Source organism: Tamandua tetradactyla, chromosome X (assembly GCF_023851605.1).
Source record: "Tamandua tetradactyla isolate mTamTet1 chromosome X, mTamTet1.pri, whole genome shotgun sequence".
Lineage (NCBI taxonomy): Eukaryota > Metazoa > Chordata > Mammalia > Pilosa > Myrmecophagidae > Tamandua > Tamandua tetradactyla.
In genome coordinates this window covers 98,308,127-98,335,311 of record NC_135353.1, presented here as the reverse complement: position 1 = coordinate 98,335,311, position 27,185 = coordinate 98,308,127, and the positions used below count along the sequence as shown (strand labels likewise).

Here is a 27,185-nt window from a genome sequence, read left to right as displayed (position 1 = left end):
ACTTGGAATATTTCGTTTATAAAGGACAAATACAGTCTCATTTATAACTTTTTAAAGCAAAGAATACTTTTGTACATATGCTAACATTTGTAAAATGTCACTGTTTCTACAATGATGCATCATTTGGCATATCTCTGGACTGCAAGTTCAGTTCAGTTCAACTAAACAATTTACTGAGCAACGTAACATGTGCAAAGCCCTGTGGATCTCTTTGACACTTGTCCTGACTCTAGTAAATGTTTTATTTCTTCAATGTTTGTTTTTATTTCCATTCATCTCACTTTCCAGCTTATTCCACCTACCTGTGGAGTGAAAGTAAAGATAGTTTTTCGAATGTCATAGAGTTTTGAAGTTCCAAGGACTCCCATGTGTCTGTAGGGTCGTCCGCTGAGTTTCATTCTACTGTTGCATCCTGAGACAGAATTTAGAAACGGTAAAGTTATTTTTAGTGCACAAATTAAATCAGCAAAGTTTTGTTGTATTAGCTTTATATTTCTTGATTAGACAAAGTTCTGTATCTCAAAGTTAGTGCCTATGATATTTGCAGGGCCACACAAAAGCACTGTGGGGTCTTATAAGAAGAGGAGGTAATTATCTCTGTGCTTAAAGACTTTATACTTGTTTGAAAATATAAGGTACCCCAGAAAAGCTATGTTTTAATTCTGATCCAATCCTGAGGGTACAGACCTATTGTTTAGGATAGGGAACTCTGATTGGATTGTTTCCATGAAGAAGTGACACATCCAGTTGTAGGTGTGGACTTTTGATTATATGGAGTTGTGATTCCACCCATTCAAGGTGGGTCTTGATTAGATTAACAGAGTCTTTTAAAAGGGGAAACATTTTGGAGAAACCTCAGATGCAGATGCTTGGAGAACAGTTGCTCTAGAGTTGACAAGACACAGATATTTGGAGATGCTTGGTGTGCTGGCAGAGAGATCAGATGCTTGACACAGGCAGAGTCCAGAAGACATGACCTTTCCATGAGATGCTAAGCAAGCCAGAACGCAAAAGTTGTGTCCCAGAGGAGCTAAGTGAAGGTCCACAGACACTGAGAGAGGAAACCATTTGGCATTAGAAGCTAGGAGCAACAGAATCAGAACAAGGACAAGCAGACGCCAGCCATGCGCCTTCCCATGTAACAAGACATTGGCCTTTCTTGAATCAAGGCATCTTTTTTCTCATGCCTTAGTTTGGACATTTTTTTGGCCTTAGAACTGTAAACTTGTAATGTAATAAATTCCCTTTATAAAAGCCAACCCATTTCTGGTATATTGCGTTCTGATAGCTTTAGCAAACCAAAACAAATAATAGTCTTCTAAAAAAAGTAATATCATCTAATCATGAGAGGCAAGAATGCACATAAAAATTATTAGTTCTACTTTTGTGCATCAAAGAACTTCATCAAGAAAGTAGAAAGACAGCCTTCACAATGGGAGACAATATTTGGAAATGATATATCAGATAAAGGTCTTGTATCCAGAATTTATAAAGAGATTGTTCATCTCAACAACAAAAAGACAGCCAACCCAATTACAAAATGGGAAAAAGACTTGAACAGACACCTCTCAGAAGAGGAAATACGGATGGCCAAGAGGCACATGAAGAGATGCTCAATGTCCCTGGCCATTAGAGAAATGCAAATCAAAACCACAATGAGATATCATCTCACACCCACCAGAATGGCCATTATCAACAAAACAGAAAATGACAAGTGCTGGAGAGGATGCGGAGAAAGAGGCACACTTATCCACTGTTGGTGGGAATGTCAAAGGGTGCAACCACTGTGGAAGGCAGTTTGGCGGTTCCTCAAAAAGCTGAATATAGAACTGCCATACGACCCAGCAATACCATTGCTAGGTATCTACTCAAAGGACCTAAGGGCAAAGACACAAACGGACATTTGCACACCAATGTTTATAGCAGCATTATTTACAATTGCAAAGAGATGGAAACAGCCAAAATCTCCATCAACAGAAGAGTGGCTAAACAAACTGTGGTATATACATACGATGGAATATTATGTAGCTTTAAGACAAGATAAACTTATGAACCATGTAATAACATGGATGGACCTAGAGAATATTATGCTGAGTGAATCCAGCCAAAAACTAAAGGACAAATACTGTATGGTCCCACTGATGTGAACGGACATTCGAGAATAAACTTGAAATATGTCATTGGTAACAGAGTTCAGCAGGAGTTAGAAACAGGGTAAGACGATGGGTAATTGAAGCTGAAGGGATACAGACTGTGCAACAGGACTAGATACAAAAACTCAAAAATGGACAGCACAATAATACCTAATTGTAAAGTAATCATGTTAAAACACTGAATGAAGCTGCATCTGAGCTATAGGTTTTTGTTTTGTTTTGTGTTGTTTTGTTTTGATTTTACTATTATTACTTTTATTTTTTTCTCTATATTAACATTCTAAATCTTTTTCGGTTATGTTGCTAGTTCTTCTAAACCAATGCAAATGTACTAAGAAATAATGATCATGCATCTATGTGATGATGTTAAGAATTAATGATTGCATGTGTAGAATGGTATGATCTCTAAATGTTGGGTTAATTTCTTTTTTTCCGTTAATTAAAAAAAAAAAAAAGAGAAGGGATAATTGGAGATGAAGGGATACAGACTGTACAACGGGACTGGATATAAAAACTCAGAAATGGACAGCACAATACTACCCAATTGTAATGCAATTATGTTAAAACACTGAATGAAGCTGCATGTGAGGTATAGGGTTTTTTTTTTGTTTTTTTTTTTGTTTTTTTCTTTCTATTATTGTTTTAATTCTTATTCTGTTGTCTTTTTATTTCTTTTTCTAAATCGATGCAAATGTACTAAGAAATGATGAATATGCAACTATGTGATGTTATTAAGAATTACTGATTGTACATGTAGATTGGAATGATTTCTAATTGTTTTGTTAATTCTTTTTTTAATTAATAAAAAAATAAATAAATAAATAAATAAATAAATAAAAAAATTATTAGTTCTATGAGTGATAGAATTTTATAACCAATGTTTATATACTCAATTTCATTACAACCCATGAAAAGCACAAAAGTTATAATGATCATAAAATTCGTCAATGCAAATTATGACTCAATAATGCTGAAAAACCCATATAAGATGCCATTTTACTTAAAGATGGCATGCTAAACTGAAAAACTGGACCAAGAGTATATCTTGATCTCCTTCAATAGTACAACACAGTTTATTCAAATAAGTAAAATATTTTAAAGTTCTTGTGCCTGAAACAGGACATCTTGTAGAACTTTATACACTAATAATAAAATTCACCTGGCAGAGGAACATTTTTGAAAACTTGAAAAGAGAGAAGACTTGAATTTTCAGATGGATAAAAAAGTAAGACATAATTTTAGTGAAAATTCAAATAGTATGGAAGTATACTAATTTTTATAAAAGGACCCCCCTGACAAATTTTTTTTATTTTTCAGGAGAAATCATTGTTACTAGACCTATTACTATGCATACATAGATAGGTAGGCTATATACATCATGTGTCTAAAATATTGTGGACATACACACACACACACACACACACACACACACGTGTGCACACATTCACGTACACCATCCATCTTATTTCCTTGAGGTCAATCTTTTTATAGTTCATAATTCTGAAATTAGAATCTATCTTATAACTGATATCTACATATAATACAGCTGAATTTCTCTCCCAAAAAGTAGTTATCAACAACAGATCTTACAATGAGGAAATAGTTATTTTATTTACTTACATGGTTTTTTCCTTTCATAACATAGGATAACACTACACATATTGTTCTGAAACATTCCCCCCCTCAATCTACATCTTGGATATTCTTTCATGTCAGTATTGACACAACAACTTCTGGTAATTTTTTGTAGTATAACATATATGAAGTAAAGTACATGATTCTTAAATGTCAAAATTGATGGAATTGTACATAGTAAACACACAACCCAAATCAACATATAAAACATTATCAGCAGTGACTGGAAAAGTATTTGCAAGCCCCCTTCGGGGAATGGTGAGAGTGGGGAGAAATTCAACTTCCCCAAGTTGAATTCTTGATATTCTCACAAGCAGTGTGGCCAACCAAAGCTATAGGCTGAGCCCCCAGTCTTGGGGTTTGTTCACATGAAACTTAACCCCACAAAGGATAGGTCAAATCTACTTAAAATTTAGGCCGTTTTTAGGCCTTTTGAATGTGTGATTTGATACCTTACACAGTGTAATGGTCAGGTTCATGTGTCAACTTGGCCAAGTGGTGGTACCTATTTGTCTGGTTGAGCAAGTGCTGGTCTGTCTGTTGCGATGAGGACATTTCATAGAATTAAATCATGATAACGTCAGCTGCATCCACAGCTGATTCCATTTGTAATCAGCCAAGGGGAGAGTCTTCTGCAATGAGTGATGCTCAATCTAATCACTGGAAGCCTTTTAAGTAGGATTCAGAAGAGACAGACTCTCTTCCTACTTCAGCTGGCGAACCTCTCTTGTGGAGTTCATCCAGACCCTCCATCAGATTCGTCGGCTTCACAGCCTGCCCTGCGGATTTGGGACTCTGCGTTCCCACGGTTATGTGAGGCACTTTTATAAATTTCATATTTGTGAGTGTTTCCTGTTGATTCTGTTTCTCTAGAGAACCCTAACTAATAAAACTTGGCACCAGCAGTGGTTCTTAAGAAACAGAATCTTAAAAATGGGTTTTTATGAATGGTTTTCTACTCTGACTGGACTCAAAGGCACTAAGGACTCTGATTCCCATAAGCAGAATGACATTCCCAATCCACGCAGTGAGTTGGCAAAAGAGATAGTCAAAATATCACCATTCAATTCTCCTAATACTTCGCTTGTACAAAGCCAGGCTCTGGGGGATAATGTTTTTGACACCTTTATGGAGTTTTGTGGAAATAAGAGGTGTAGAGATGTTGGGTGGTTGTTATTAGGTATACTGTATACATTAATGAGTGAACGGGATGGGCTTAAGGCTTCAAACGAGAAGCTTAAGCACCGTTTGACAGATGTAGAAGTTTCTGTGAGTATCCTGAAGGAAAATCTTATTTCCTGTAGCCGTAGACTAGAAATCTCGGAAAATCAGACTCAGAATCTTGTTAGAGAAGGAACTTTACAATGTAAACTGAAATCTCAATGTTGCATGGTGCCTGCCATTAAAGTGAGGGCATTGATTGGAAAGGAGTGGGACCCTGAAAAATGGGATGGTGACATATGGATTGATAATGATGTCGGGGGTGAGGTTGCAACCCTAGGTCACGCTGAGTCTTCTCTAGATAACCCTTCTCTAGAATAGTATGCCCTGAGGACATAACCACCCCACCTCTAGCGTGTCCTGAGGAGTTGGCCACCCAACCCCCACCTGAAGGGATTAGTCCTAGAGTGATTAATCCTTTTTCACCAGAGAAAATTGCAAATGAATGCTCTGAAGCAAATGACTTGGAAGATATTTCTAATACTTTTCATGACCCACCCCCAGTTCTTCCAGGAAAACAGTTAATTGTTCATTTTTTTAAATCTTAGTTCTTTTTAAATATAGGCATTTAGGGCAATTCATTTCCCTTTCAATACCACTTTTGCTGCATCACATAAGTTTTGATATTTTGTGTTTTCATTTACATTTACCTTGAGATTTTTACTGATTTCTCTTGTAATTTATTCCTTGACCCACTGGTTTTTAAGAGTTTGTTGTTTCACTTCCGTACATTTGTAAATTTTCTGACTCTCTAGCTGTTATTGATTTCCAACTTCATTTCATTATGATCCAAGAAAGTGTTCTGTATAATTCCAATATTTTCAAATTTATTCACATGCTTTGTGACCGAACATATGGTCTACCCTACAGAATGATCCAATGAGCACTTGAGAAAAATTTGTATCTTGCTGTTGTGTGGATTAATACTCTGTAAATGTTGATTAAGTCTAGTTCATTTATTGTACTATTCTAAATCTTTATTTCGTCATTCATCCTCTGTCTAGATGTTGTATCCATTGATGGGAGCAGTTTGTTGAAGTCTCCAACTATTATTTTAGAGGTGAATGAAACCATTTTTCTAAAATCAAGTCTGTATTTATTGTAGAAAAATAGATCAAAAGCATATAATTGCAGAATCATTGTATTGATGTTTCTTTTAGACTCCAGTATTTTAGAGCAGCTAGAAGTAATAACTTAAAATTGTGGAATTGTAACCCATACCGAAATATGAAATCTATCCTACAACTAATTGTTGCGATGTGCTTTGAAATTTATTGCTTTTTTGTATATATGTTATTTTTTACAAAAAAGAAAAAGAAGTCAATTGTGATGATAAATGCACAGCTATATGATGATCTTGTGAACAACTGATTTACACTTTGGATGATTGCATGATATGTGAATATATAATATATAGTAATAAAAAATCAATACTATTCCTCTTCATGGATTTTCATAGATTACCACAATTTGCAGTTAAATTTTAAAAAAGATTGTAGAAAATATAATATAAACCCATTTAGGTAATATAAGTAATAGTCAATATTTATATGTCAATTTTTAAGTCTGAAAGGATAAACAAAATTTTTCATAATGAGGTGGGATTTGTGTCTGGGTTTATTAGTTTTTGGGTATATTGCTGCCAGAATGCAATACAGCAGAGATATAATGGCTTTAAAAAGGGAATTTATTGCATTACAAATTTACATTTCTAAGACCTTGAAAATGTTCAAATTAAGACACCAACAAGAAAAACTGATACCATTCAGAACACCTCTGTCAGCTAGGAAGTCATGTGGCTTGTGTCTGCTTGGGTTTTTGATTTCTGGACACCTCTGTCAGCTGGGAAGGGACATGGCAACATCTGCTAGCTTTCTCCCCTGCTTCTTCAAATGGCTTCCTCAACGGCATATTTTTCCTGCATTGCCAAAGGTCTCTGGTTGTGTGGCCTCCTACTTTTTTCAAAATGGTTCCATCTTAAAGGACTTTAGTAAGCAACCCTACCTTGAATGGGTGGAGACACATCTCTATGGAAACCACCTAATCAAAAGGTACCACCTACAATTGGATTGGCCACATATCCATGAAAACAATAAAAAAGATCCCATTCAGCAATATTGAATGAGGACTAAAGAACATGGCTTTTCTGTGGTACACAAAAGTTTCAAACCAACACACTAGGGTAAGTAGTTATTAAGCAAGATCTTCATTCATTTTCTTTATTGTTTAACATTTTTACAATGATTAATATTATCGAAGAAAATTTAAGTATATTTCAATTAAAAAAACATTAAAAAACAATATAGCTGCTATTAAACAAACTGGAAACTACAAATGTTGGAGAGTTTGTGGAGAAATTGGAACACTTGTGTACTGCTGGTGGGAACATATAATGGTAAAGCCAGTATAGAAGACACTTTGGTTGATGGAATATAGTAAGGCTACAGAAAGGTATGAAGTTGTGAGACATGCAACAGGGTGAATTAACTTTGGGAACATTATGTGGTACAAAATAAACCAGAAACAAATGAACAAATATTGTATTGCCTCATTTAGAAAATATCTATAAGAAAATTGGTACCTAGATTTAAGCTTTTATGGGAGTCACACTTGGTCCAGAGCTGTAAATATTACATCTAGATTTTGAGAAGCTATGCTATATATATGTATAACCTGGTATTTCCCTGGAACTTTGGGTACCTGTGTGACACTAAGACTCAGAGTAGAAGTCTGCAGTTCTGAAGGTCAGCGTTGCCACATACAACAACTGTTAAATAAACTGAAAAAGATATCAGGCCTCAATTAGAGATGTCAACAAATATGATCAGGTTGGAACTAAAGTAAATCAGAATACAGGGATAAGGAAGGCATTGTCCATATTTTAGAACCTCATCTGCTCTATGAGACCAAAGGAAGAGAGGTTTATTTTGTCCAGAACTTAAATTTTCTGTAGCACATAATCTAACTCAACCTATTTGGATAGATCATTTAAGCAACATAAACACAGGGAGCCCAGAACGGGAATGAGGGCTTGTAATTCTGTATAGCTCAATGTAATACCTGGATATATCCCAGAGTATGCTTGGCAGATAATTAAAAAGAATTAGCAAAGACCCTTGAGGAATGGGAGACAAAATACTGAACTATTAAACTTTACCACCAGGGAAATCCCTGATACTGTCTTTAACATTAGGGACTCCCAAGTCAATTGGCCAAGCCCTTTATCTTGAGGCTTGCTCTTGTGAAGCTTATTTATGTAGTGGAGAAGCTAACCCTAGCTAAGAGTTACTTCCAGAAGACCTCTTTTGTTGCTCAGATGTAGACTCTCTCTCTCTCTCTATGCCCAATTCTGCAAGTAAAATCATTACCCTCCCCTCTACGTGGGACATGACATCTAGGGGTGAAAGTCTCCCTGGCAACGTGGGCCAAGATTTCCAGGGATGACCCCGGCCCTGGCACAGTGGGATCAACAATGCTTTCTTGACAAGAAAGGGGAAAAGAAATGTAAAAAAATAAGGTATCAGTGGCTAAGAGAGTTTAAATAGTGTCAAGAGACTCTGGAGGCTCTCCTATGTAAGCTTCAGCTAGAAATTCCTAATTACCATGGTTTGCCAAGCCCCAACCAAAACCATTCTGTTAACGCTAAAGAAACTTAGGGCTCTATCTGAGATTCTACAAAAGTTTCACACATTAAGATTACTTTCCAGAAACTTACAACCTAGATAAGTTTTAGGCCAGATAAGTCCTGAAACCCACAGGGGCCGGCCTCTCTGAGAACATCAACTAGTTCCATCACCCTTTCCCATATTATCAGCATCTCTTTCCAACATGAAAAAGTTAGAATGGGCATAGCCCAAAACCCCCTAAAGATTGGGAGAGGGATTAAAGGAGAAGGAAGAATTATAACAGAGAATACAGGATTTAACAAATGAGTATGACTGCTAAATCACTATATTGATATTTCTTTTAGTTTCCAGTGTCTTGGAACAGCTAGAAGGAAAAACCTAAAATTTTGGTGTAACCCAAACTCTGACATCTGTTCTATAACTACTTGTTACAATGTACTTTGAGATTTAGTGCTTTTTTGCATGTATGTTATATTTAGCAATAAAAAATGTTAAAAAAAAAAAACATTTAAAAAATTAGGTCGAAAGCAATACACCAAAATAAAGACAGTAGTTTTCTTTGAGTGGTGAAATTATAGGTAATTTTATTTTTTCCTTTTCACTCTTCTCTATTTTCCAGTTCTCTGCAGTCAACATGGACATATCAATTTTTGTAAACAAAATACCTTATAAAAACCTTATAATTTATGAAAACTGGAGAAAATAGGAATAACACATCTATTCAGATTAAGGAGGTAGATTAATTTATAATTTTTGAAGAAATTGAAGGTATATATGATAAAATGGATGTATTTGATTTTTAAAAATTTGAATGAAGGCAAATGAAATAATTATTTAAAAAAATGCAACAGGCTGGGAAATGTATACGTTACAAATCTCATTGGTGAAGCTTACCATAAAATATATTTAAAGAATTGATAAATAAATACATATGAAAATGTGCAGACCCTACTATAAGGCAATAGGAGACACCAGTTCCAAAAAAAGGAGGGGAAAGAGAAAAACCGTATAGCTACACTGGAAATTAAAAGAAATTAAAATAATTTAAACTTATTAAAACTATTACTTCATCAAAAATAAATTATAAAATGCAACGTTGGTGGGGCAATAAAAATAAAGATGTTTCTTTTATGTGATATTGATGATGCTATTAATTGGTTAGTCTTTCTAAGGAATAATCTGGCAATATGCAATAAACACCACAATGTTGTTCCTACTCTTTTATCCAAAATCCAAGTCTGGGAATATACTACAAGGAAATTCCACAAAGGATATTTCTTTTAGTCTCCAATAGTTTAGAGCAGTTAGAAGTAAAAACCTAAAATTGTAGAATTGTAACCCATCAAACTAATATATATACAAAGAAGCAATAAATTTCAAAGCACATCACCATTAGTTGTACAACAAATTTCAGAATTGGCATGGGTTACAAGTCCATAATTTTAGGTTTCTACTTCTAGCTGCTCTAAGATACTGGAGACTAATAGAAGTATCAATATAATGATTTAGCAATCATACTCATTTATTAAACCCTACCTTTCAGTATAACTCCAACATCACCTTTGATCTTCCTCCCACTGTTTATGGGTATTTGGGTTATGCCCATTCTAACTTTTTCATGTTGGAAGGGGCTGTCAATAATATGGGTTAGGGGGATGGAACTAGTTGATGTTCTTGAGAGGCTGCCCCTCTGCATTTCAGGACATATCTGTTCCAAGGACCCATCTGGACATTGCAGGTTTCTGGAAAGTTACCCTAGTACATGGAAACTTTGTAGAATCTTATATACCACCCTAGGTGTTCTTTAGGATTGGCTGGAATTGTTTTGGTTGGGGTTTGGCAAGTTATAGTAGATAGCAAGGTCTAACTGCAACTTGTGTAAGAGTGAACTCCAGAGTAGCCTCTTGACTCTATTTGAACTCTCTCAGCCACTGATACCTTATTTGTTACACTTTTTCTCCCCCTTTTGGTTAGGATGGCATTGTTGATTCCATGATGCCAAGGCCAAATTCATCCCTGGGAGTCAGCTCCCATGTTGCCAGGGATACTTTCACCCCTGGATTTCATGTCCCATGTAAGGGGGAGGACAATGATTTCCCTTGCAGAGTTGGGCTTAGAGAAACTGAGGCCACATCTGAGCAACACAAGAGGTCCTCCGGAGGTGACTCTTAGGCATACATATAGGTATGCTAAGCTACATGTATATGCTTCACAAAACCAAGCCTCAAGATCAAGGTCTTGGCCAATTGATCTGAGTGTCCCTAATGTTTACACGGTATTCAATGTTTCCCTGATGGTAAAGTTTAATAGTTCCATACTGTTTCTCCCATCCTTCATGGGATTTTGCCAATACTTTTTGATTATCTGCTTAATATACTTTGGGATGTGTTCAGGCATTACATTAAGCTATACAGGATTAAAGGCCCTCATTCTTGTTCTGGGCTTTCTGTGTTTGGATTGTATAAATGATCTATCCAGACAGAATGAGTTAGATTATGTGCTACCGAAAATTTAGGTTCGGTACAAAATAAACCTTTCTTCCTTTGGTCTCAAAGAGTAGGTGAGGTTGTAAAATACAGGCAGTTTCTTCCTTCCCCTGTATTCTGAATTACATTAATCCTGACCTGAGCTGCTTTGTTCTTATCACTAAATAATAGGCTAAAGCCCCTCAAAATCCAGAAATAACAATTACCACTCCAGACTAAACGTAGCTACTGTAAGAACTGACAGTCTAGGCCCCAGTTTTCTTATATTAAAAAAAGTGGAATCATACAGTATCTATCCTTTTGTGTCTGACTTATTTCACTTAGAATTATGCCCTAAATGAGATAATAAAATATTTGCTCTTTTGTTTCTGGCTTATTTTGCCTCACCAAATGTCCCACAGGTTCATTCACAATTTTGCCTGCATCACAGCTTCATTCTCTTTTGTATCAGCACACAATGTTCATTCATATGTATATACCATGTGAGCCAATCTACTTCTCAGTCAGTGCATCCTTCAGTCACCTGCATTCCTGGGCCACATGTATAATGTCCAAGGTCAACTGTCCGTCAATTTTAGATAATTTCTCTTGGTTTAGATACTTTCATTGTTCCCAAGAGAAAGATAGTCAATAAACACACCCCCACTAAAAAGAAAGTCCAAACCTCCCCCAACCTCTTGTCCCTCCCCACACTGGTATTGGTGTTTTCCTGTTAAACATAGTCCATAGCACGGAATACCATTTTTTCCCCTATAGCCCGAAATTATACACTCTTTGTATAGGATTCATACCTTTGCAGTAGTTCCTGGAAGAACTTATTTATATTTGTAGAGTTAATCAGTGAGATACAAGAAACTATAAAATCCCTTTCAATCATGTTCACCTTCAATATGGCAATATTACATATAGACCCACTAGTTTACCACCTTCATTTCTATATATTCACTTAGAATTAAGTAGAACCTCAATAGCTAACTGTTCATGCATCTTAAGCTTCTATGCATCTTTAGGTCACCTATATTCTGTATTATAAACCTCTGATTTTACATTGACCATGGTCATAAAAGTGGAATCATATAGTATCTATCCTTTTGTGTCTGACTTATTTCACTCAGAATTATGTCCTCAAGGTTCATCCATCTTGTCATGTGGTTCAGGATGTCATTTCGTCTTACTGCTGCATAATATTCCATCGTATGTACATACCATATTTTGTTAATCCACTCATCTGTTGATGCGTACTTCGACAGTTTCTGTCTTTTGGTGATTGTGAATAGTGCTGCTATGAATATCAGTGTGCAAATCTCTGTTTGTGTCACTGCTTTCAGCTCTTCAGAGTATATACCAAGTACTGGTATTGCCAGGTCATAGGGCAACATAATATTTAGTTTTCTGAGGAACCGCCAGTCTTTTATAGTGGTTGTAGCATTATACATTCCCCCCAGCAGTGCATAATTGTCCTAATTTCTCCATATCCTCTCCAACATTTATACTTTTCTGTTTTTTTAATATCAGCTGTTCTTGTAGGTGTAAGTGGTATTTCACTGTAGCATCCCTTCATGTGCTTTTTTTTTTTTTTTTGCATGGGCAGGCACCAGGAATTGAACCCAGGTCTCTAGCTCTTCCTGTGCTTTTTAGCCATCTGTATTTGGTCTTCAGAAAAATGCCCATGCATATCTTTAGCCCATTTTTAAATTGGGTTGCTTGTCCTTTTGTTGTTGAGTAGTAGGATTTCTTTATGAATACAGGATATCAAACCTTTATCTTATATGTGATTTCCAAACATTTTCTTCCATTGAGTTGGCTGCCTCTTCACTTTTTGACAGTCTTTTGAAGCACAAAAGCATTTGATTTTGAGAAGTTTCCATTTATCTATTTTTTCATTTGTTGCTTGTGCTGTGGGTGTAAAGTTTAGGAAGCTACCTCCTATTACTAAGTCTTGAAAAGGTTTCCCTACATTTCTACTAGGAGCTTTATGGTACTGGTGCTTCTGTTTAGGTGTTTAACCCACTCTGATTTAATTTTTGTATAGGGTGTAAGGTAAGGGTCCTCTTTCATTCTTTTGTCTATTGATATTCAGTTCTTCTATGCCTATAAATTGAAAAGGCTATTTTGTTGAAGATCAGTTGACTATAGATTTGTTCTTCTACTTCTGCACTCTCAATTTGATCTGCTGGTCAATACTTCTATCTTTGTGCCTGTAACATGATGTTATGACAACTGTGACTTTATAATAAGTTTTGAAATCAGGATGTGTGAATCCTTCCACCTTGTTCTTCTTTTTTTTGTATGTTTTTAGCTAGTCAGGGTCTCTTTCCCCTCCAGATGAATTTGGTAACTAGCTTTTCCAAGTTTTCAAAGGAGGTTGTTGGAATTTTGATTAGTACTGCATTGGACCTGTAGATTAATTTGGGTAGAATTGACGTCTTAACTATATTTAACCTTCCTGTTTATGAGCAGGGAATATCATTCCACCTATTCAGATCTCTTTTGCTTTCTTTTAGCAGTGTTATATAGTTCTCTGTGTACAAGATTTTTATATCCCTAGTTAACTTCATTCCTAGATACTTGATTATTTTAGTTGCTATTTTGAATAGAATTTTTTCTTTAATTGAATCCTTGATTAACTCATTGCTTGTGTATAGAAACATAACTGATTTTTTAAAACTTTCTAAATTGTAAAAATATAACATACATACAAAGCAAAGAAAGAAAAAAACAATAGTTTTCAAAGTACTCTTCAACAAGTAGTTACAGGACAGATCCCAGAATTTGTCATGGGCCACAATACCATCATCTAAGATTTTACTTTGTAGCTGTTCCAGAACCTTGGAGGCTAGAAGGAATATATATATTTTTTATCATCACCTTTTTTCTTTTTTATGAAAAATAACATATACTACAAAACAGTAAATTTCAAAGCACAGCACAACAATTAATTATGGATCAGATTTCAGAGTTTGAATGGGTTACAATTTCACAATTTTAGGTTTTTACTTACAGCTATTCTAAGATACTGGAGACTAAAGTAAATATCAATACAATGATTCAGCAATGAAACTCGTTTGAAACATTACCAATTTTTGCACATTAATTTTATAACCTGACACCTCACTGAATTTATTAGCTCATGTAATGTTGTAGATTTCTCAAGATTTTCCAAGTATATTATCAAGTTATCTGCAAATAATAAAAGTTTTACTTCTTCCTTTCCAATTTGGATGCCTTTTATTTCTTTTTCCTGCCTGACTGCTCTCGCTAGAACTTCTAGTACAATGCTGAATAATAGTGATGACAGAGGGCATTTGTCTTTTGTTCCCAATCTTAGGGGGAAAGCTTTAAGTCTCTCTGTTGAGTACAATGTTGGTTATCAGTGTTTCATATATGCCCTTATCATTTTGACGAAGTTACCTTTGATTCTAACTTTTTGAAGTGTTATCAGAAAAGGATGTTGAACTACGTGACGATACTGTGAGCCATTAATTGTACACCAAGTATGGAATGTTCATATGTGAAGAACGTTTATGTTTGTATGTTGTTGTTTTATCAATAAAAAAAAATACTGAAAAAAAAGATGTTGAATTTTGTCAAATGTTTTTTCAGCATCAATCAAGATGATCATGTGATTTTTTTCCTTTCTTTTTTAATGTACTATATTACATTAATTGATTTTCTTGTGTTGAACCATCCTTGCATTTCTGGTATAAACCCTACTTGGTCACGGTGTATAATTCTTTTAATGTGTCATTGGATTCGATTTGCTAGTATTTGGTTGAGAATTTTTGGATCTATGTTCATTAGGAAGATTGACCTGCAGTTTTCCTTTCTTGTAGCATCTTTACCCAGTTTTGGTATTACAGTGTTGTTAGCTTCATAAAATAAATTAGGTAGTGATCCCATTTCCTCACTTTTTTGGAAAAGTTTTGAGCAGGATTGGTGTTAGTTCTTTTTGGAATGTTTGATAAAATTCCCCTGTGAAGCCATCTGGCCCTGGGCTTTTCTTTGTAGGAATATTTTTGATGCCTGATTGAATCTCTTTACTTGCGATTGGTTTGTTGAGATCTTCTATTTCTTCCTGAGCCAGTGTAGCTTGTTTGTCTCCAGGAATTTGTCTATTTCATCTAAGTTGTCTAGTTTATTGGCGTATAGTTGTTCATAGTATCCTCTTATGATTTCTTTTATTTCTTCAGGGTCTGGGGGAATGTTTTTGTTTATTTGCATCCTCTATTTTTCTTTGTCAGTCTTGCTAGGGGCCCATCAATTTTATTGAGTTTCTCAAAGAACCAACTTTTGGTTTTGTTGATTCTTTCTATTGTTCTTTTGTTCTCCCATCCATTTAACTCTGCTTTAAACTTTGTTGTTTTTCTTCTTTTATTTGCTTTGGGCTTAGTATCCTGTTCTTTCTCAAATTCCTCCAGGTGAGCAGTTAGGTCCTCGATTTCTACTCTTTCTTCATTTTTAATATAGGCATTTAGGGCAATAAATTTCCCTCTGACCACAGCTTTTGCTGCATCCTGTAAGTTCTGATATGTTGTGTTCTCATTTTCATTTGTCTCCAGATAGCTATTGATTTCTTTAACAATTTCTTCTTTGACCCACAGGTTGTTTAAGAGTGTGTTAATTATTCTCCATATATTTGGAAAGTTCTCCTTCCTTGGTGGTTATACATTTCCAGCTTCAATCTTCTGTGATAAGAGAAAGTGCTTTGAATAATTTCAGTGCTTTTAAATTTATAAAGACCTGTTTTGTGCTCCAGCATATGGTCTATGCTAGAGAATGTTCCATGAGCACTAGAGAAGAATGTATATTCTGGTGTTTGGGGATGTAACGACCTATATATGTCTGTTAGGTCTAATTTAGTTAACAAATTGTTTAAGTTCTCTATTTCCTTGCTGATCCTCTATCTGGTTGTTCTATCTGTACAGGACAGTGGTGTACTGAAATCTCCTACTATTATTGTTGAAACATCTATTGCTCCCTTCAGTTCTCCCAATGTCTGTCTCATGTACTTTGGACCTCCTTGATTGGAAGCATAAACGTTTATGATGGTTATTTCTTCCTTAATAAAGGAACTGTCCCTTTATTAATATATAGGGTCCTGCTTTGTCTCTTAAATTTCTTTACATTTAAAGTATATTTTTTTCTGATATTAGTATAGCTTCTCCTGTTTTCTTTTGGTTACAGCTCTTGTGGTACATCCTTTCCCATCCTTTCACTTTCAAGCTACTTGTACCCTTGTGTCCAAGATGAGTCTCTAGTAAGCAGCATATAACTTGATTATGTTTCTTAATCCATTCTGCTGATCTATATCTTTTAATTGGTAAATTTAGTCCATTAACATTCAAAGTTATTACTGAAAGGATGTTTCTTGATTACACCATCTCATCTTTTGGATTTAATTAGTCAGATCTATGTATTCCTTTCCCTCTTTCTGTTTTTATCCTTTAAGTACCTTTAGTGGTACTCTTTAATACTGTGCCCACCTCCAAAATGCTCTCTCCTGTTTTTTGTTTTTTTTTTTTTTTTGCAGCAGGCAGAATTCCCTTTAGTATTTCTTGTAGGGCTGGTCTCTTGTTGACAAATTCCATCAACTTTTGTTTGCCTGTGAAAACTGTAATCTCTCCCTCAGTTTTGAAGGACAACTTGATTGGGTTCAGGATTTTTGGCTAGGAGTCTTTCTTTTTCAGAATACCACTACCTCTTTGCATCCATAGTGCAGTTAAGTAGTTCTAACTCAGTCTTATGTGGTTTCCCTTGTATGTAGTAGATTGTTTCTCTCTTGCCGCTTTCTGGACTTTCTGCTTCTCTTCAACATTTGACAGACTGATTACTTTGTGTCTTGGAGAAGGCCTACTTAGATTTACTCCATTTGGAGTTTGTTGCACTTCTTTGATTTGCATATTTATGTACTTTTTCAGTGTTTGATGTTTTCCTCATTATATCCTCCACTAATCTTCTTAGCCCTTTACTCTTCTCCTTCTGGGACACTGATGATTCTTATATTTGCACACTTTGTTTTGTCTATTATTTCCCTGAGATCCAATTCAAATTTTTCCATATTTTTTGCCATTTGCTCTTTTGTGTGTTCAAAATCAGGTGCCCTGTCCTCTAGTTCACTTATTCTTTCTTCTGCCTCTTCAAAACTGCTGTTGTGTGGCTCTAGTACATTTTTTTTCTAGTACATTTTTATTTGGTTTACTGCATCTTTAATTTCTGTGATATTTGCTGTTTTATTTTAAATTTAAAATTCTTTCAAATTTCTCTTTATGCTCTTCTAGTTTATTTTTATTTCCTTTATGTAATTAGCCATCCCATTGATTTTATTTAGTATAGTTATATGAGCATCTTTGATTAGTTTTCCAAAGACTGCGTCTCATCTGGTGTTTTAATTTGGTCATTATGCTGAACTATATCTGTCTGCATCATGATATGCTTAGTGATCTTCTGTTACCTTCGAGGCATGTAAATATCTTGATAGGGCTACTTTGGATGTTGATTTCCATCAGTAGACTAAAGCTTTGTATTTGCCAGATGGATATGGAGCAAGATGCAGGCACAACAGTGCAGTGACAGGTTGCAGCACAGTTATAGGCACAGGTCAGAGATACTATGCTGGTGTCAGTGAGCCTGGGGTGTAGGGCACAGGGTTGTGGAGGTGTGGTGTGGGAGCCTTGGGGTCAGAGTGTACCTTAGGCTGGCCTTGGAGCACAGGAGCAGTGTGCCATGTGGCGGACACAGGTAGGGCGAAGCAGGTGGCTGCATGGATGCACAGGGGCTGGTGCATAGGCAGGAACATGGGTGGGTGCATGGAGCATGGGGGTCATTGGTATCAGTGTGCAGTAAGTGGCACAGAAATTGGGGCACAGGGAGGGCAGGGCACAGGTTGCGGGGGTTGTGGGATTTGGGTTAGGGGTGGGTGATGTCAGGTTGGTGGTGTCATGGCTCAGTGTGTAGGTGTGGGGGAGAGGGTTTGGGGCAGGGGTGCACAGGTGTGCAGGGAGGGCTAGGTAGCACAGACACACATGTGAGCACCTGCCAGATGTGGGAGCAGGCCAGGAGGTAAGGCAAAGGTGTGCATGTTTGTGGGCAAGGGATTGGGGTGCAAGGGTCAAGAGGTCAGTGCACAGATGTATGTGTGCCCAGCAGGGAGGATGTGACTGTGAGTGTGCACGGGTCTATGGTGTGGGGCTCTGGTATGCGCGCATCTAGTGGGCAGAGCCCTGGAGTGTGCATGCGCAGAGCTCAGGGGCAGCAGACTGGGGTTGACCTGTTTGGGCTGGGGCTGGGGATGGCCCAGATGTGCAGGTCAACACTTGCCCAGAGCTGGGGGGTGTGGCTTGGGTGCCCACCACCAGTGTGCATCTGGGAGGCCCTTATACTGATGTACACATGCACACAGCTCAGGGTATACATTATGTGCTGGGGGTAAGTGTGGCCCAGGTATAAAGGTGAGAGCCTTCAGCCTGGATTCACGGATGACAACTTGCACGGGGCAGGGAGAGAGAAGTGGTGGTCGAGGGTCTGGGTGCAGGTACATGGGTCTCATGAAGGGCAGGGTGAGACTGCCCTTGCGCAGGAGAGGTGTGTCAGGCTGGGGCAGTTGTGTGTGCTTGGGAGCCAGGGGTGTGGGGCAGGGACCCGTGGGGGTGGGGACTCAGGGCGGGAGCACTTGGAGTGTGGTGGTGGGGAGGGTAACAGGGTTCAGGTGAGTGGGATGTATGAGGAGTAGTGGGTCGTGGGGCAGGGATGGGGCATGTGAGGGTAACATATTCAAGGAAGGCAGCTTGCTCACTTCCTTGTCCACGTCTTCCCATCCCTGCAGTCCTGATGGCTCCAGAACTCCATTTGGAAATGGAAGCGCTAGGCTGTTTGCACTAGTTGGATGGTCTCTGGTTCTCTGTGTCTCAATTCTTCAGCTTTTGCGTGCAGGGCTTCCCTATGTGGTGTAGAAGATCCACCCAGGTCAATTATACCCTGGGAATCATTGTCCCAGTCACCTTCTCTTATTTCTTTTTTAATGTAGGCATTTAAGGCTATAATTTCCCCTTTTAGCACTGCTTTCACTGCATCCCATAAGTTTTGATACGTTGTTGTTTTCATTTGTTTTGAGATATTTACTGATTTCTCTTGCAAATTCTTCTCTGACCTATTGATTGTTTGAGTGTGTTGTTTAACCTCCATACGAGTGTGAATTTCCCTGTTCTCCAGCTATTATGCATTTCCAGCTTCATTCCATTATGATCAGAGAAAGTGTTTTGTATAATTTCAGTCTTTTAAAATTTATTGAGACTTGTTAGTGACCCAACATGTGGTCTATCCTGGAGAAATGATACATGAGCATTTGAGAAGAATGTATAACCTGCTGTTTTGGGGTACAATGTTCTGTATATGTCTGTTAGGTCTAGTTTATTTATCATATTTTTCAAGTTTTCTGTTTTCTTATTGATCCTCTGTCTAGATGCTTTATCTATTGATGAGAATGTGTAGTGAAGGCTCCAAATAAAGCTGTAGAGCTGTCTATTTTTCCTTTCAGTTCTGCCAGTATTTGTATCATGTATTTTGGTGTATCCTGGTTAGGTGCATAAACATTTATGATTCTTATTCCTTCTTGGTAAATTGTCCATTTTACTAATATATAGTGTCGTTTGTCTGATAACAGCTTTGCATTTAAAGTCTCTTGTCCTATATTACTATAGGTACCTTAACTCTTTTTCGGTTACAGCTTGCATGGAATATATGTTTCCAACCTTTCACTTTCAACCTATTTGTGTCTTTGGGGCTAAGGTGAGTTTCTTTGTAAACAGCATATAGTCAGATCATGCTTTTTAATCCATTCTGCCAGTCTTTGTCTTTTGATTGGGGAGTTTATACCATTAACATTCAGTTTTATTACTGTAAAGGCAGTACATACTTCAGCCATTTTATCCTTTGGTTTTTATATGTCACATTGTATCTTTGCCCCTCTTTTTACCGTTTTAGCTACCCTTACTTATACCCTTCATTTCTAGACTCTCCTCCAAGATTTCCTCTCTTATCTTTTCCTTCCAGCCTGCAGAACTCCCTTTAGTATTTCTTGTAGGGCTGTTCTCTTGGTAATGAGCTCTCTCCGCTTCTGTTTATCTGTGAGTATTTTAAATTCTCGCTTATTTTTGAAAAACAAGTTTGCTGGATAGAGAATTTTTGGATGGCAATTTTTTTCTTTCAGTAACTTAAGTCTATCATACGTTTGCATTCTCACCTACACAATTTCTTTTTCTTTAATTCAACAAACATTTATTAAATGGTCATGTTCTAGTTTGCTAGCTGCTGGAATGCAATATACCATAAGTGGAATGGCTTTTAAAAAGGGGAATTTAATAAGCTGCTAGTTTACAGTTCTAAGGCCAAGAAAATGTCCCAATTAAAACAAGTCTATAGAAATGTCCAATTTAAGGCATCCAGGAAAAGATACCTTGGTTCAAGAAGGCCGATGAAGTTCAGGGTTTGTCTCTCAAGTGGAAGGCACATGGCGAACACAGTTAGGGTTTCTCTCTCAGCTGGTAAGGCACATGGCGAACACGGAATCATCTGCTAGCTTTCTCTCCTGGCTTCCTGTTTGATTAAACTCCCTGGGAGGCGTTCTCCTTCTTCATCTCCAAAGGTCACTGATTGGTAGACTCTGCTTCGTGGTGCTGCAGCATTCTCTACTCTCTCCAAATCTCTCTTTCTCCAAAACGTTTCCTCTTTTATAGGATTCCAGTAAACTAACCAAGACCCACCCGAATGGGTGGAGACACACCTCCACCTAATCCAGCTTAACCACCGCTCTTGATTAAATCACATCTGCAGGGAGATGATCTAATTACAGTTTCAAACATACAATACCAAATAGGGATTAGAAGAAATGGCTGTCTTTACAAAATGGGATTAGGATTAAAATATGGCTTTTCTAGGGTACATACATCATTTCAAACCAGCACAGGTCATATGCCAAAGTCTATAGCATGGAGATGCATAAATGAATAAAGTTCTCTTTTCTGCCCTTAAGGAGCTCACATTCTAGTAAAAGAGACTTTAAAAAACAAAATATTGTACAATAAGTGATACAGAAGAGGTAGCTTCTAATTACAGTGGTGGCACAAGAAAGCATGTTAGATGACTCTCCTTGAATGGAGCAGGTGATATTTCACAAAGAAGATGCTTACACTGGTCTGCAGGGATGCAGAGGAATTTTCCAGGTAAGGAAGAAGGGCTTCCTTGATGCAATGAGAACAACTAAGGTGTGAGGGTCCAACTATGTGGTGCATTTGAAGTATGTTTTATCAGAATATTAGATAAAGAAGTTTGGCTTTCTCATGAAGGTTCATAAAGTCACTGAAGGGTATTGGACAGGGAGTAATATTGTCAGAGTGCTTCAGAAAAGCCCACCCTGTTAGCATTGTGAAGTAACAGAGGAGAAATAATCCTGGCACAAGAAGTCAAGTTAGTATGGTACTTTAGATAAGAACAATGAAAATGGAAAGACAGTGATGTATTAGAGATATAGAAATGAAAGCAGTGGAATTTAGACACTAATTGAATAGAAAGACAGAAGACAGGAGTGAGTCTAGGAAACTTTGAAGATAATGCTCCTGTAATGAACCTAAAAAGGAACACAAGCATAAGAGTAGGTTTGGGGAGGGAGACACAGGTGTCTACGGGACAGCCAAGTGAAGATATACAATAGGCAACTGGATTAAAAGGTCTGGGCTTAAAACAAAGATTTAGGAATCACTGGATTAGGATTACACAAGAGTGAGAACTGGCCTAGTAACTGAGAGCAGCAAGAATAGAAGTCTGAGGTATAATATTTAAGGAATAAATTAAGAGGCTATAAAGGAGGGTTTTAGGAGGGGATCAAATATAAAGAACCAAGGGAATAAAGGATTTAAAGTAGGAGTTGCCAATACTGTGAAGTGCAGCCAAAAAAAAAAAAACAGTAAGAAATGGCTAGTGAACTAATCTGTGCATTTAGAATTAGGGTTTTAAACTTCACAGGAAGAGATTAAGAACTACAAGGTCAGAAGCCAGGTTTTAGTTAAGGAACAAGTGACAAAGTGAGGGCAGGAATATTTTTTCAAAAAGTTTGGCAGTTAGGAAAAAAACAGCATAAGAAGAGAGTTAGGGAACTGTATAAACAATTAGCATTTGAAACCAGCTACCATATTATCAGAGTACAAGAAATGTCCTTAAATTTGTATATATGGTGGTCACTTCATAGTGCTTTGAGTCTCCAAGAGGATTGACTTAATTGTTGGTTTAATATCTGTCTTTTCCTGCCCTATTCAAAGAAAATGAGGGGGAAAGGAAAATAGAATACAAATTATTAAATTTAGCTCTGTGATTATTCATTTGAAATATACTGGATATATTTTCATACATTCATTCAACAAATATTGGATACCCACTATGTGCTTGGCACTGAACAAGATGTTAGGGACACAGAGAAGAAAACATATACAGCAGTGTAAAGTGACATTTCCTAAACCTTCATATAAATAAACCCTACATTATTAAAATGAATACCTCAACATGTTGCATCTCCTAATACACATATAAAGAAGGTGTATGATTTAGAAGTACACAGTTTATTTTTCCTTACAATTACCACATAGCATGAATTTCTAAACCTCTTCAAGTATTTTTATCACTGAAGAACTTCCATTAAAGAAAACCTTCCCTTCAGTTTTCGGAACTCAAAAGAAACAAAGTTCATGGACAAAAACAAAAAATTCCTATGACTATACAGATCAGGCACAAAAAGAGCAACAAAATTCAAAAAGAACTTTAGAGTGGAATTCAAAATGATCCCTTATTCTAAGGCGTACAGTAAAATAATTTCACATCTGTTTTTCTTTATGTTTGGGTTTTTTTTGTTTGTTTGTTTGTTCTTTTGAGAAAATCATTTTTTTAAAACTATTCAGAATTATACATTGAAGTATTTAGGACTAAAGGCGCATGATGCCTGTGACTATCTTTCAAATAATTGAAGATAAAATTGTATCTGAGTGCATATGTACAAAGAGAACACAAAAGATAAAGCAAATATGAAAAATTGGTGATCTGGGTAAAGGAGTTCTTCGTAAATTCTTACAACTTTTTTGTAAGTTTGAAATTTTATGAAAATAAAAAGTTTCCCCCAAGTTGTATTCAGTATTAGAGAAAGTATTATAAGAATAAATATATAAATCTATTCAATTTTTCATAATGCTTAGGAATTTCCTAAGTCTTTGAATTGTCATTGTACCTTTCTACATATCAAAACAGTCAAAATAACAGCATAATACTAAAAATGATTTGTTTCATACCAGTGCATTTAGGTTGCAAGATCAAATACAGTACTCCAAGCTAAATATGAATTTCAGACAAATAACAAATACATTTTAATATAATCCCGTCCCATATATTGCATAAACCACACTTACACTAAAAACTATTCATTTTTAACCAGGCATTCTGTATTTTATTTGCTAAATCTGATAAGCCCAAATGTACGAAAAATTTAGGCTGTTAGTGATGGGTCATTCATGAGCTTCCTTAGAATATTCCTATGAAACACTTGTCCCATGGTCCTTAATTTTATTTATATTGCATTTCCTTTCATAAAACTCTGTTTTAAAAGACAAAATATCATTCACTTAGTTTTACCATCTATTAATTGTATAATCCTAATTTATTCAATATTAAACTTTAATATTTATACCACAGTATCAAAGTATTACTTTTCCTTGCAGTAATATTATACATAGACTTAACACAATTAGAAAAAATGTTTACTTAAAACAATATAATTTTCCTCTTACAAAAGCAGCTTTTTATAAAAGGTTTGGTTTAAGACTGTCATTGATATTATGCTTTGAATGAAATTACACTTTGTGGCCTCTACTGTCCAGAAACAAGCACGTTTTCTCTATCTCTTTTTTTTCAATGAATATTTTGCAGCAAGTTCCTGAAGTTTTCTAATTCTTTCACACTTGGAAAAATTCTTCCAAATGCATTAAATAATGATACTACTTCTTGTCTGGTTGGAAGGAATTCATAACTGGGCCCACTTTCTGGTAAGGTTGCTATCAATTTCTCAGAAAACAAGATCTTCAGAACAGTGCCCGAACTCTGAGTTTGAAGCTTTCCCCATAGTCGACATTTAAAAACAACACAATCCATGAGTCTTGAAATATTTCTAAAGTGCGATCAAAATTCCTCCTTCAATTTGTTTGCTTCTTTTCTATCCCCAGCAAAAAAAAAGAATTTTCATCAAAATGCAAAGGAAATTATTTGATTTCGTAAAGTATTTCCAGAAGTAACATTTCATTTTCTGCATCCTGAACTTTATTTCGAATGAAGAGCTAAAAATCTGAACACTCGAAGAATGGCAGCACTTCAGATAAAGCCCTTTTTTCTACTAAGTAGAGAAAATAAAAGTTCTTAAGGCTTCTTGGACCTTTATCTTTTGTTAAAATGCCATCAAATCACTGTTGGAATGCTGTTAATACTGTGTCCCCATTTCTTTTCCAACCAGTTATCTTGTAAAAGATATCTTGCACTCAAATGCACATTAATGCTTGCATGTAGGCCTGAGATAAGTGTGTAGAATGCTCATTTTTCTACAGAGACCTTCTAGCCAACTGTAAAAAGTATTCTCTTCACTTTTCCCTCAACCAGAAGCCAATGGATTTAAAGGTCTTTTAATTGTCTGTGACTTGAACAGTTTACTTCATAGATGACATTCCATATTGTCCAAGTATCTGGTCCCTTATAACCCGTGCAGTGCTCTGGATTAAAGAGCAAATCTACATGTTCAGCATGAGGGGACTGTGTGTCATCAGCTTCACAGGAGTTGTTTGATGAATAATCATGCTTAGTCCACTGAAGAACAGCATTCTGCATTTCCTCACTCAGAGATTCATCCACGACTCCAAGCCATTCTTCCATGAGATTACTGGTTTCTTCAGAATACTTGTAGCTCACAGATTTAATGTCATCAGGAACCTCAACAGATTGACAGCATTTGGCAACACAGTCCCTTCTTCCACACTGGCTGACATCATTCCAGAAAGGACATGACCTCTTCAGATTTACCTTGTAATATCTAAAGTAGTCACTTTCAAGAAATTTTTGTAGTCTTCGTTAAAGCTTGTAGTTATTAAATCTATCAATGATTTCAATATCACAGGTGAAATCATCCAAGTAACTACTGACTTGGCAGAAGCACCTCTGTACCACTGTTTCTGGGGACTGCTGCCCACTGTGGCCCAAGCCCACCAGCCACATGGTACCCAGGAGGCTAATCAGGAAGCTCCAACGGCAGCCCACGGTCACTCTTGCTGCTCACTGTATCATACCTAGGAGCCTTCAGCACTCAGGTACAGACCGTGCACTGGCAGATGAAGCCGGTGAGGGCTGGGCCCCAGTGGCACCCCACCTCCGGGCCACCTTCCAGTCCCACCCTCAGCTCTCCTGCCTCTCAGTAGCCATGGAGCCTGAGGACATGCTGCGGCGCCCCCGCCCACCCTCGGGCTGCCGATGGACTTTCTTCCCTGCATGCGAGGATGACACGCCTCATTTCCATAGTTTCTGATGAGAAATCAGAACTTAGTCTTGCCGTGGATCCTTTCTATGTGAGCAAATGCTTTTCTCTTGCTGCTTTCAGAATTTTCTCTGCATGTTTAGCATTTGCATTCTGATTAATAAGTATCTTGGAGTAGATCTATTGGGATTTATTCTGTTAGGAGTAGTTGCGCTTCTTGGATATATATATTTATGTCTCTCATAAGAGTTGGGAAATTTTGGGCCATTTCTGTTCTTTTTCCCTTGTCTTCTCCTTCTGGGACACCCATGATGCATATGTTTGTGCACTTCTTACTGCCCCTCAAATGCTTAAGGAACTGCTTAATTTTTTGTATTGTATTCTTTATTGCTATTGTATACCTCCAGTATATTTTTAATCTCTTTTGTTCTGCCTTCCATCCCCATGATTTTTGTTATTTTTCTATTTATACTTTCAAATTCTTCTTTATGCTTACATAATGTCTTCCTAATATCCTTTATCTCTTTAGCCAAATTTTCCTTCATCTCCTTGAATTGATTTAGGAGATTTGTTTGAACTTCTTTGATAAGTTGTTTCGAACTATTTGTCTCCTCGGAAGTTTTAATTTGTTCACTTGACTGGGCCATATTTTCCTGTTTCCTCATATGGAATACCTTCTTGCTTTTTCTGGTTTCTTGTGTGGCTTTTTGTGGAGTCCTTCTGCAATCTCTACCATCCTCCAGAATTTTAAGGAAGTGGGATTTGTCCTTCTATTCACTGAATCTCTGGCAAGTGTTTTTTTTCCAGGGGGGTGGGTGCATGGTCCAGGTATCGAACCCAGGTCTCCCTCATGGAAGGCAAGCATTCTACCACTGAACCACCTATGCACCCTCTGGTAAATTTTTTTCAGGGGATATCTTATGTCATCATGTTGATATTGTCATCTTCCAATCTCTTGTTTTTGCTGAGATATCTCCTACTTCTGTAGTCTGATGTCCCTCTACCTCCCTCTTATAAGGACAATTGTGATTACATTTAAGGTCCACCCAGATAATCTAGTGTAATTCTTCCCATATCAGGATCCTTAACTTAATCATAAATGTAAAGTCCCCTTTGCCATATTAGGTAATATTCACTGGTTCTAGAGTTCCAGAGATGAGGGCCTGGATATATTTGTGGGCCATTATTCAGCCTCTCACAATGATAATTCAGAAACTGTCTGTGACCTTTTTTCAAATAACAGTGCAGTAATTTGTTTAATGTGAAAAGTCCATCACTAAGTTTAATATATAAATTGAGTAAAATATAAAATAACTACTAATTAAAAGTATTAGATTAAGAAATGGATTTTTGTTTTCTATTACCAACTAGTTAATTACAAGACAAAGTATAAACCTAAAAACAAGTTCTCCAGCTATTACTCCACATGAAATTAGTATGTATTCAAAATGGAAACAAAGAAAGTAAAATGTTAGTTAAGTACATACTTTAAATGAAGATAAAATATTGCCTGACTGAA

General features: G+C 36.7%; 1 protein-coding gene and 1 pseudogene across 7 annotated transcripts in view; both read right to left on the bottom strand.

Annotated features, from left to right (window-relative positions):
- Nucleotides 1-27,185, bottom strand: part of PHKA1 (phosphorylase kinase regulatory subunit alpha 1) — a 323,836-nt gene that overhangs the window by 131,251 nt on the left and 165,400 nt on the right. For all 7 annotated transcript variants that reach the window (XM_077146161.1, XM_077146162.1, XM_077146159.1 and 4 more), the window contains one exon: nucleotides 303-412. In XM_077146161.1, coding sequence (XP_077002276.1) covers nucleotides 303-412 — 110 coding nt within the window. The remainder of the gene's footprint in view (nucleotides 1-302; nucleotides 413-27,185) is intronic.
- LOC143670973 (ERO1-like protein alpha pseudogene) lies at nucleotides 18,827-25,682 on the bottom strand (annotated as a pseudogene).